Source organism: Gobio gobio, assembly GCF_949357685.1.
Source record: "Gobio gobio genome assembly, chromosome: 12".
In the NCBI taxonomy this organism is placed as follows: domain Eukaryota; kingdom Metazoa; phylum Chordata; class Actinopteri; order Cypriniformes; family Gobionidae; genus Gobio; species Gobio gobio.
Window position 1 is genome coordinate 7,640,335 of NC_137105.1, and position 12,942 is coordinate 7,653,276.

The 12,942-nt window shown below is 37.7% G+C and overlaps 1 protein-coding gene across 1 annotated transcript in view; it reads right to left on the reverse strand.

Moving 5' to 3' along the window:
- Nucleotides 1–58: 58 nt before the first annotated feature.
- Nucleotides 59–12,942, reverse strand: part of LOC307135350 (adhesion G-protein coupled receptor G6-like) — a 28,487-nt gene continuing 15,603 nt past the window's right edge. Inside the window, exons 11-18 of the mRNA XM_079831702.1 lie at nucleotides 12,555–12,662; nucleotides 12,417–12,459; nucleotides 11,841–11,941; nucleotides 11,044–11,165; nucleotides 5,760–6,025; nucleotides 5,374–5,461; nucleotides 3,295–3,590; nucleotides 59–1,313 (exon numbers count right to left, since the gene is read on the reverse strand). Coding sequence (XP_079687828.1) covers nucleotides 1,159–1,313; nucleotides 3,295–3,590; nucleotides 5,374–5,461; nucleotides 5,760–6,025; nucleotides 11,044–11,165; nucleotides 11,841–11,941; nucleotides 12,417–12,459; nucleotides 12,555–12,662 — 1,179 coding nt within the window. The 3' untranslated portion in view covers nucleotides 59–1,158. The remainder of the gene's footprint in view (nucleotides 1,314–3,294; nucleotides 3,591–5,373; nucleotides 5,462–5,759; nucleotides 6,026–11,043; nucleotides 11,166–11,840; nucleotides 11,942–12,416; nucleotides 12,460–12,554; nucleotides 12,663–12,942) is intronic.

Genomic DNA, 12,942 nt, shown 5'->3' on the forward strand with positions numbered 1-12,942 from the left:
CCATTGTGTCTGATTTAGTTTCAAAAGTCTGTGCAGGTGTAATAAAAACTCAGGGTTTATAGTGTAATTTTTTTCAGGGTTTATATTGCTGATCATAAGTAAAACAAGCTCACACACAGGCAAAGACATCACAGAAAGTTAAACATGTAGGGCTGTGTAGAACCTACCAATATCAATAGCTTATACGCTATATGTGAAAGACAGAAAATATAACAATCCATTGTCTACATTTTTACATTTATGCACTTTTATCCAAAGCCACTAACAAGAGAGCAACAAAGCAATTCATCATGGAGCCAACAACATTCCACGTCTGAATAAAAATCATAAACATATTACCATTTTCCTATTATAGTACTAACTGTTATAGAAAATACACATGCATAAAATAATATAGGCTACAGTGTAAAAACACAGTACATCAGTAGCATTGTATTTTAATGAAAACCTGTAACTTTTCTATAATGTATTTGTATTATAATGAAACCTGTAACTTTTCTAAAATGTCTATAATATAGACATTTTACCACATTTCTATATACCATAATCAACAACATAACAACATGTATTCTTATTTCACTTATTTCTGTGCCTTGATTGAATTATTATACTGATTAATAATACATTGTTAGCTAATCTGTGTGCTATGTACATTTCTGAAATACATAACGTGGACAAATCACTTTAAATTGTAGTGTAGATGCAAGCATTTTCTGTGAAGCTGCTTTGAAATTATATGTATTGTGAAAAACGCTATACAAATAAATGTGAATTGAATATCTAGCTGTCTAAATGTGCAGTCATGAAAAAGAAACATACTATAGGAGATCGAGATTATATTATTATACAGCAGGGTTGTGTCCCATTCAGAACCGAATTGAGAACGTCAATAAAATTCCTAATGGTTGTTCCGAAATTGGAATTGAGGTACCAAACAGGATAAGCAATAGAGCAAATTTCTCTTCCTGTGGGGCGTCAGCAATTCAATTCCAACTCATGAACTGAACGAGACAAATTCATAAATTCTGCCATCAGAAATAGTTACATACAGTATGTTACAGGAGAAATTTGCATTGAATTAATTATAATACTGCAAATGAATGTAAAGTGTCTATAGACACACATGACATCTCAAATGCACAGATACAGAGGCGACATTCAGAAGACCTTTTTGGTTAAAGTTGGTGGTTCGTCTTCCTCGTATGGGTTTTCTGTGTTTTCTGTGTTTTCTTCAGTCATGTTGCTCGATTCTGAAGGCGCTGAGTCTCCAAAGAGGGTGCTTGTTTTCAAGTAATATATGAATAAGAATAATCCTATAAAAACACAAGCATTTAATACAAAATGAATGTGATATTATGCATGTTTTATAGTATATTAGAATACAGGGGGGCAAAAAAGTATTTAGTCAGCCACCAATTGTCCAAGTTCTCCCTCTTAAAAAGATGAGAGAGGCCTGCCATTTTCATCATAGGTACACTTCAACTATGAGAGACAGAATGAGAAAAAAAACACTGTCTGATTTTTTAATAATTTATTTGCAAATTATGGTGGAAAATAAGTATTTGGCCACCTACAAAAAAAGCAAGATTTCTGGCTCTCACAGACCTGTAACTTCTTCTTTAAGAGGCTCCTCTGTCCTCCACTCGTTACCTGTATTAATGGCACCTGTTTGAACTCGTTATCAGTATAAAAGACACCTGTCCACAACCTCAAACAATCAGACTCCAAACTCCACTATGGCCAAGACCAAAGAGCTGTCAAAGGACACCAGAAACAAAATTGTAGACCTGCACCAGGCTGGGAAGACTGAATCTGCAATAGGTAAGCAGCTTGGTGTGAAGAAATCGACTGTGGGATCAATTATTAGAAAATGGAAGACATACAAGACCACTGATAATCTCCCTCGATCTGGGGCTCCACGCAAGATCTCACCCTGTGGGGTCAAAATGATCACAAGAACGGTGAGCAAAAATCCCAGAACCACACGGGGGGACCTAGTGAACACCATACCTACTGTGAAGCATGGGGGTGGAAACATATTGCTTTGGGGCTGTTTTTCTGCAAAGGGACCGGGACGACTGGTCCGTGTAAAGGAAAGAGTGAATGGGGCCATGCATGGTGAGATTTTGAGTAAAAATCTCCTTCCATCAGCAAGGGCATTGAAGATGAAACGTGGCTGGGTCTTTCAGCATGACAATGATCCCAAACACACCGACCGGGCAATGAAGGAGTGGCTTCGTAAGAAGCATTTCAAGGTCCTGGAGTGGCCTAGCCAGTCTCCAGATCTCAACCCCATAGAAAATCTTTGGAGGGAGTTGAAAATCTGTGTTGCCCAGCGACAGCCCCAAAACATCACTGCTCTAGAGGAGATCTGCATGGAGGAATGGGCCAAACTACCAGCAACCGTGTGTAAAAATTTCAGACACGCGCTGTAAGTGGAAGGCCGATCACAACATACTGGGTCAACTGACCAATCATAGCAGAGTAGGCTCTCGGAAAGGAGGGGTTTAGAGAGACTGGGGGCCCTTTTAGCGATTTAAGCGCATGGTCTGAAGCGCAGGTGCACTTAGGGCATGTCCGAATCCACTTTTGCTAGTTTAACGATGGAAAAAATGGTCGGCATGCCAGGTGCACGGTCCAAAAGGGTTGTACCAAGTCTCTTAATGAATCATGGGTGTGTTTTGGGCACAACGTACAATAAACTAATCAGAGTCTCATATCCCATTCCCTTTAAAAGCCAGTTGCGCTTGCACTATGGCGGATTCACTATTTATATGGCGGAATTTGCGAGCGGAAAGACTGAACGCTTCTCCAGATAGGAATCCTTTTCATTTTTAATGTTTGGCATTTTTGTGTGCTGCTGCGCATCCCTGTGTGTGTAATAAGCAGAGTGTACATGTGTTGTGCACCTGCCTCTAGGCGCATATATTAAAAACACGCCCTTTAAATAACACAAAAATACTGCGCTATTGACTTTAGACCAGGTTTTTGTTGGTCAATGGCACAGTCGTTTTCAGTTCCTCAAAATAGCAACACGCCAACAATGCACCTGGACACACCTCGTTTTCAGACCAGCACGCCCATGGGCGAAACAGAGTGGATTTGCTATTTAAACAATGTGGTGCTGGACATGAAAATGTTAACAGTATCGGGCTGAAACTATAGCAAAAACCTGCGGTCGCAATGCGCCAGGTGTATGACAGGGCCCTGAATCTTTGAAGAAACCGTTTCAGACACTTTGAGAAAAATATATGCAATATACGCATTTAAAATATTCTGCAGAAAAGCTCTCACCTTGGAAGGAGTTTAGTATGGTGAATATGTAGTACGAGGGCAGACGCAGACCTCCGTAGCTGAAGAAGGTGAAACTCCAGGTGAGTCCCAGCAGACAGCAGAGGCCCAGGATTGTGGTGATGTCAAAGGAGGCGATTCCTGAGCGTTTCACCTTTCCAGCCTGTTTAAACTTGTTCATCTTCAGAATGGAGAGCCATCGCAGCACCACAATGCAGGTGCAGAAAGTGAAGATGAAGACAAAGCAGTAATAGCCAATGTTCACAACGTAGTGGACAGTGGAGTCTAAAATCCAGCACCTGCAGGGAAAATAGTGCAGACGGTTAAAGTTGACAAAATGACATTTGTAAATTCATGCTCATAACGACTTACTTCCATAATGTGACATATATCCAAGTGAATCATGAAAAATATCTAAATTTGATTGCTGATCATTATTTTCCACACCAACGCAGTTTTTTTATTTTATTTTAAAAGTTTACACAATAGTGAGAAGAAAAACAATACTTTCTCAACTTAATAGAGTAAACATTTTGCAACTTTATTAGGGAAATCTGTTCAACTGCTAATTAACACAAATATCTAATCAGCCAATCAAGTTGGCAGCAACTCAATGCATTTAGGCATGTAGACATGGTCAAGACGATCTGCTGAAGTTCAAACTGAGCGTCAGAACAGGGAAGAAAGGTGATTTAAGTGACTTTGAACCAAGCGGCAACCTCCCGCAGTTTCTCTTGAAGCCAATACAGAAGTGACTTAAACTGCAGTTCATCGACTGGCCACTAGGCAGGCTCCAGAAGGGAGCAGAATCTCATTGAGCCCCATGTTAAAATGCCCAATTTTACAGCAGACATTTTTTTTTACAGCCTGGTACAAATTGTAGTTTTGGTCTATGCGGCTAAGTTTGCCCTTCATGACAACTGTGAGGGGGTGAATTTTTTTTATTTCCTGCATAATTAAGGGCGTGGCCACTTTGAGTGACAGGTGGATAGCCATTTATCTGCTGTCTGTTAGTCATCGCGTCAGCTCCACCCACGTCCCTCCTCTTTGCCCATTTTCTGTTATCCGGGAATGACGCGCTGCCAAGATGGCAACGGCCAGCTCGTTCCTACTTTAAATCCTCAGAATCCTATGGGTGAAGTCACGGAGTCCATATTTTTTAACAGTCTATGCTTTGAACGTGGCGTGGTTGTTGGTGCCAGAAGTGCTGGTCTGAGTATTTCAGAAACTGCTGATCTACTGGGATTTTCACACACAACCATCTCTAGGGTTGAGCGCCAGAGGTCAGAGGAGAATGACCAGACTGGTTCAGCTGATAGGAAGGCAACAGTAACTCAAATAAGCACTCGTTACAACCAAAGTCTGCAGAAGAGCATCTCTGAACGCACAACACGTCCAACCTTGAAGCAGACGAGCTACAGCAGCAGAAGACGCACCGGTGACACTCCTGTCAGCTGAGCACAGGAAACTGTTTCTGTTGCGGCATTCAGAAAGTGGGGTCAGAATTTGGGATCCATCCTGCTTCATATCAACAGTTCAAGCTGCTGGTGTAATGGTGTAGGCAGGGGATATTTTCTTGGCATACTTTTTTACCAATCATTTAAATGACACAGCCTACCTAGAGTACTGTTGCTGACCATGTCCTTCCCTCTATGATCACGGTGTACCATTTTCGGATGGCTACTTCTAGCAGGATCATACGTCATGTCACAAAGCTCAAATCATCTCAAACTGTCCCAAATCTCAATCTAATAGAGCAGCTTTGGGATGTGATGGAATTGGAGATAAATGTACTCTTAAGAAATAAGGTTTTCTGCAATTATGTCAAAGATCCGTTTTTGGTTCCCCTAAGAACCTTTCAGTGAACATTCTTAAAAATATTTTTTTTTATCTTAGTAAGAAGAACATTTTAATAATCCGAAGCACCTTTTTCCACAAAAAAGAACATTTTTGGTTTCATGAATTTTAAAGCTTATTAAGTACATCCATTTCTAAGAGTGGGTTTTCATGCATATCATCATACAGTATGGCTGCCATTATATTTTAGGAATAGCGTCTCATCATATTTTTGGGTCTACTTACATGGTTACATTGCTTGAGTCCGTCTGTATGGTCTGCTCACCATATTTGCCCAAGACAAAAAGGACACTGACAACAATAGCAGGAGGAACTGAAACAAATTGATGACAATGCAATTGTAGTATAAGGATCAATTGTCTGGACAGAGGATTAGAGCAGACTTTAGTATTTTATCTGAACATATGACATAAATTCTATATGCATTTTATATCCCAGGATGATGATGATACCAGAATGTGGCTATTATGGTTGTTAAGGTAGTCTGAGTGGTTGCTTAGGTCCACGTCAAAACAGCCTTTAAAGTTTATGGGATTTTTGCAAGTGAACAATGTGTCTGATCATATAGGCAACATATTTCAGAATGCATATTTAAAGGTTGTTGAACTCACCCCACCCAATCACAGAGATCTTGAGGATGTAATGTTTGATGAAGACTGAGTGTTTGGTCATTTGCAGGCAGAGGTGTAAAGCCTCCACTGCAAACCAGGAGAAAGTGGCCAGCAAACAGTAGTGCATGACTCCAGCCATGACCTTGCAGGCGATGTGGCTATTCGCACGTGCAATGTATTCATTAGTCAGGAAGGTCAGGTTGAGCAGAAACAGTGCCATAAAGAGATTCATCAGCACGTGGGCTGAATTAGTGGCCTTCGCTTTCCTGAAATGTAAAATGCAAAAACGCAATCAGTATTTGGGATCCGTCCTTTGTGAATTAGAAATGTTTCAGGGTGGTTTGCACAACTAAGGATTACCTTTGATAATAACTTTACTTTAAACATTAAATCTTTGATCCTGCTTTTAGTTCAACAGTAAACTGAGATTATCTTTGATCATGCTGCATCCAAATGTCATACTTCAGCTTTAACCCTTTATTTGCGCAACTCACCATATTCTCAGTTCAGTAAAAGTCAAGCTCAACCCACAGCACTTGTGTCATAATTTGTTAATTAAAATGTATTAATTAATTTCTACTTGGCGCCCTCTTTTTTTTAAAGAAAATGTAAAATATTTGTGTTGCAGTAAGGTACTTTCAATGTCTGTAAATGTTAAAATACTCAATGCTTAAAAGATGAAAATAATACGCATGTTAAAATGATGTTAGTGTAAACAAAATTGCTTACTAATCTTTTCTGTGTGAAGTTATATGCAAGTTATGACAATGCAACACCTAAAACGCAGAAAAGTTTATAGCTAAAAAAAATACACACATTTTACAAAAGAATCCTTGTAAGCTAATACAATTTTAAGGGCCAGATTTGCTAACAGTTTCCGCCAGCGCAAACCCTCTTTTGGTGTTAAAAAAACTGCTGTCAGGATTTACTAAAGACTTGCAGTGAAAATTAGCGTGGACATGGTTATTTTTGTGGCTGACCTTATTGCATATGCATTTACTGGTATTTGCGCCATTATTTACCGACCAAAAATAGGTTTGATAAAGGATTCAGTCTCTCTAAAACGCCTCCTTTGCTCTGATTGGTCAGACGGGCCAGTCTGTTGTGATTAGTCGGAAACGAAATGGCCATTATCATATATGAATTTCAGCTCTGGACTCTTCTTCAGAACTTGATACAGTGATCCGAACAGTAACAATGGTGTCCTTTTTACCGTATCAATTTGAGCCTGATTCCTCATTCTTAGGAAGTGCGTGCAAAGTGGATTTGCTTTTACAGAGCAGAAAACAGTGTCTTCTTAACATGTCAATTACACCAACCAAACTCTTCCAGGCCTCAGCTACAACTACAGTGTTTGAGGGCGGGTCAAAGTAGACAATGTTTGTGGGCAGCCAATGAAGACCATATAGACTTGGGGCCTGTTCTTCGTACGTTGCTTATTACATCTGAGATGATTTGACAGATCCCAGATCTTTTAATCGTGAAAAACTGATCTCAGGCTAATTTGGTTCTTCAAACTAATTTGCGGATTGGATTAAAATATCTGGATTAAATGATCTAAGATCACTGCGCGTTCTTGTGTTCCCTGAAGAGGGCAGATGCATCGATACTCGAAACCACGATCAGCAATGCAGCGATTGGCTGGCGTCAAGACAGCAACGTAATGACATCATATAATAAAAAAAGCCACCTGGCAAAAAACTTGACAAATTATACAATAAAAACCCAACGAATTTCTGGACCTTTATAAGGAAACAGCCAAACCACCAAACCAACATAAAAGTTATTATAGATAAATGATAAATGTTTTTTGTTTTTTTAACATGATTACCAATTATTTATATTCACGATTTTATATAGTATTTGTACACGCTTTACATTTTTATTTCAATGTTGTAATTTAATTTTTAATTCAATTTGGAGCAGATTTGTAACGTGACAGTATTAAAGTTTCTTAAGGGTCAAGATCAAATTATCCTCTCTTGCGCTGCATCAAGCCACTCCCATAATATCCGTGATCACTTAAATTAATGTACGGCTCAGAGTAACTGTACAACATGTGTGTAAACCTCCAATAAAATTATAAAGTAATTATTCCATTACAAATAAATCGCTCAATCAAGTGGCTGTGTCTATTTTATTATATACAACATTATAATCAGGGGTGTAGCACAAAATCCTGGGCCCTATGCATAGGCAGTCCTGATGGGCCCCCATGTTCCATGTTAAAATATATTCCAGACTTTTCAAAGGGCCCTCTCCCTAGACGGGGCCCTGGGTAGTCAGGTCCACTTTTCCCCCCACTACCACGCTCATGATTATAATATTATATACATTCTCATATACATAAACAATATAACATTTTTATATTATTATTATTTAAAATTATTATTATTGCCCCTGGTTCAGTAATGAACTCTTGTAATAAAGTAGCAGTGGCTGGGACAGATTTTAAGTATCACCTCAAGATGCAATCTAATCCTGTTTACATGAAATAAGCCTGCTCCCGAGCAGGTTTAAGCTTACGGACCTGTTACTATGACAGCAAGTCCAGGGGCCTGTACCGTGATGGTAGTTTAACAAACTGAGGGTTATAGGATTAGTTTCGAGTTGACAAAACCAAACCAATCTATTCAGGCTTTGTTGGTCCCATGATGCTGATCATCAGCTTTCTCTGTCAACTCAGGCTTTGATCCTGAGTTTAGGATTTTAGCTGTGACATCAGCAGTGAACAGCCAATCACATGCTGTGGATCAGTAAAACTGAGATTCACTTCTCGCGAGAGAAGCAGCGAAATTGATTTCTCTCTTCTGCAGAATATTTCATGATTGAAAATATTACGAATTTAAACAAATTTACACAGGAAGAAGAAAAGAGCTTTCGATGAAACTTTAAGAAAAATCTTACTTAGTCAGTGCAATAAACGTTATGAAGTTAGTTTACTTGATATATAGAGAGAATTGAACATTTAAACTCACATGTAGTCATTTTTAAAGCTTTATTGATTGATTTTAAAGCTTATTTGTGTGACCTTTATAAAAGCTATTTATATTAATTTTAACTATGTGCCTTTTAATGATTGATTAACTAAAATGATACGTGTGTAATTGATTAAGGGTATACTAATTACTTAAATGATATCTAAGTCATTCAAAATGATTATTATTATAATAAATAAGCATTGTTAAAAGCCAGACACTTTAGTCTTTAAAAACCATTTGCTATGTAGTGACCTTTAATTTGGAGTAGAAACAGGGGGAGTGACTTCATTGCATCAGAGGTGTGTGACTTTGCTCACAGCTGATTGGTCTAATTTCAGTTTGAGATCTCTTATCCAGAACATAACCTGCCCTGGAGCAGGTTAGCCGTGGAGCGTAAGTTACTATGGAGATGAACACTGCTAAAAGCCAAACCACTTTAATGGTACCTTAAACCCAGGATTGGCACAAACTAAGCTTAAACATATCTGGCTAGCCAGCTAAACCGGCTTCATGGTATAGGCCCCTGGATGAGCTTCGAAGAACCAAACAATCCAAGATCATGCCAAATCGTCAACAATCAAATCCAGCTAACTGAGTTAGCGAGGTACGAAGAACGGGCCCCAAGTCTGCATTACTGGGAACGTCATATCCGCCATATGCTGTGGGGGAAAAATCCATGCACGTAGACCTTGTTAGGCGCTTTATATTTACTCTTTGTAATGATTATGATTTATTTTTGCTTGATGAAGTCCCGAAAAGTTGCCATGTAGCGTTCTGCACCTCTAGTAAGTAAAAAAACCCTGATCTGAAGTTTTATACTATCAAATAAACTGACGGAGCCGTTTGTCAATTCTGAAAGCCTGCAATACGTCCATTACAATTAAACATTTGCACTACATGATGCTGGTATTATTGTAAAGATTAAAAAAAGGGATTTAATTAATTCCAATGGCAAAAGTTTGTCGAACAAAACGCCAATAAAGTCATACTTGTCGCGGGACTCAAGTTATCGTTAAAGCAGTTTTTCACGATGAGCGACCAAACAGCCACATAATGCGTGAGGTTATTAATGTACAAAACATTCAAAAGTCTTCTTTATTTCATGATGGGAAGGGCTGGGCTCATGCTTGTGCTTCAAGCTAATAGTCACATTATATGTACGACACTTGTACATTTTCTCGTCAAAATGCAGCTGCTCCCACAAATATTACACAACATAATAGCGTGCTGATCTAACCGCTGGAAAACACGGCATTGTTGCACGCTCTGCAGGCTCACGCATCCCCTAGCTGGGCTACTTCATAAATCACCCTAGCTTTTGATGAATTGAATTGAATAAAAAAGTAAATAAAAAAACGTTGCTATTGTCGTAATTCTAATTATATAATTATATATATATATATATATATATATATATATATATATATATATATATATATATATATATATATATATATATATATATATATATATATATATATATATATAATTCTATAGTCCATTTCATAGCACAAGACCATTTTAAAACGTTAAATGTATGTAATACATACTTTTAATCCATTAAATTCAAGAACAATGATTGAACGTCTTCATGGAAAGACTGGGTGATTTATGAAGGCATGTCATATCTATATGGGGGTCGGCGGACCAGCATGTATTTTGAAGAGATAATGACACCTCTGGCCATTGATTCCGTTGGGTCGTTTATCAGTCACAGATACTGCACGGACAATCTGACCCAATATGGCTCAGTTTTCTATAGATCTTGCTCTGTCCAGCGGCAAGGGTGATTCTATACAGGCTAAACTGGGTTAACCCCATGCATTTACATTGGGGGGTTATGGACTGTTTTCCCCCACGCCGACTCCGCCCCCAGCTATGACACGATGCCGACCAAGTCTATGCTGACATTATGCAAATTTGTTACAAACCTACTTAGGTTAGGACTGGAATTACTGACGACTCGTTTAAGGCAGTTCAATATCAGTTATTGTGTCTTATTTCGAAGGCTATGTCCTCCAGAGAGCCATGTCTCATTTCAGAAAAGTAACCATTATAAAACTGACTATTCCTTGTGATATGTCAATGACATATGCGGCCGACAAGAGGCACCATTTATCATGCCATTTACATTTACAAACATCTATATTACACATTAAATAAAAGGTAATATCTAAAAAAAAAAACATAATAGGTGCAATTACTTTTTTGTAATCAACATTATGACACAAATGCTGTCGATCAATGAGATCATATTGGGGATCTCACATGTGTGAGCAGTGGTACAGAGAATCATGTCTCACCTCAAGAGAAAGTGAATAAATAATCCGACTCCTAGGAAAAACATGGAGAGGCCGCAGCCGATGTACGTGATGTAGGTGAGAGTGACGAGGTCATTTTGGGAAATCTGGAAATCTGGAGGGGCCTGCATTAAAACATTGTTCAGTTACACAGGTCTGTCTGGACATTTGCAGTATTAGGAAATCAGTAACCACAAAATGTAGTGAAATAAATAAACATAAATCTGAAAGGGCCAGTAGAGAACTTACAGTCAAACCAAAAATTATTCAGACACCAGATTTCATTTTTTACTAGTGTAATATTTAAAATGTATGTAATAAAGTAAACTGTGACATATAATCCCCCCAAATTCTTCATACAGTGGACTAAAATTGATACAAATTTGGGACCAAACTTATTCAGGCACTTTGACCTGACAATGTTTTGCTGAAGTGTTTTTTCTTTAATTGCTAATGCGACCTTTTACACCATAGACTGAACTAAATGAAGCATTGCTTGGTCATTGGTTGACCTAAATTGGTATTATCTAAGTGTGTTTTTAACAGCTTTATTTAACAGCTGATTGGTTGATTGTAATCCATTATATACCTTTCTATGAAAGTTATCTGACATTATCAAAATTAATTTGTTCTGACACAGTTGAACTCTGAGTTCTTGTCACATTTTATTACCATTTTCTAAACTATGAATAAACTGTGATAATGTGAGAAAATGTTGAAATTTTGGTTTGACTGTAAACTCTGAATCTAGCTTTGGCGAAGCAATTTTAACAGATCCCAGAAGGAAACAGAGAACCTACCATAAGCACAGCGAAGAAAGTCAAATGATTGCAATTGCATGTTATCTTTTCTCCATTAACAACAGTATCACAGCCTTCAGTTGTCCAGTTTGGCTTTTTTCCTGATGAAATGGAGGAACTTGTTAATATGAGTCGAGAGAATTAATGAATATGAATTGCCATAATGGCTGATTTATGATTAGAAAGGCTCAACAGCATGGCCATAAAGGATTGAGACTCTTAACTAGTTCTGTAAGTTTTGTATAGTTTGTATAATAAAATTCCATCAAATTGAATTAAATAATCCTTACATATTATTCATATTATGAATTAAGAATTTTAAATTAGTAAAAAACAAAAAAACAAAACAAAACTAGAGCCAAACAAATCATTTGTATAAATCTAAATGGAACAAGGGAATGGACCAGTACATTGTACTTATTTTTTGATAAGTAGTTAAGGCCACCTAATATAAAGTGGGACATATTATTCTTGATATATTCTTGATATACTGTATGGATATTTATCATATCCATATAGCCTTTAATTCAAACTCAGGCTATATGAATATATTAAAAACACAAACACATCACAGACCTTGTCCATCCCATGAGTTACAAGCAGGAATTCCCTCTATGCCCTGCAGAGAAATAAATACGAGACTAAAGACTCAGACTCATTTAGAATATTAGACACCTTTTTTTAGACACCTTTTTTCACTGTATCATATATTACCTGTTTATTGCTGAAGGCCAAACTGATGTTGTTAGTCAGATTTGAAATTTTTGTCCCCATCTCGATTGCATAAACACAATCCCCCAAAACTGTACTGTTGTTTTCATCCTTTAATAAAAATAATGATTGATTGCTGAGAAACAGAATCAGGCTTCTATATAGAAACACGATGTGGTTTACATCAAATAAGATCAATGTCAGTAGTCAAAATGTCCTGAACACTTTCCGTGAAACAGGCATTTGAATGTTCAGGATACTCCGGATTTGTATGCCTACAAAATGTCCCACTTTATTTTTATTTTAAGCCACAAATTTGACAGGTATTATTGATTATCGGTTTTCAGGAATGTAGTTTCACTAAAATCCCTAATTTAAAAGTAGCCAAAAA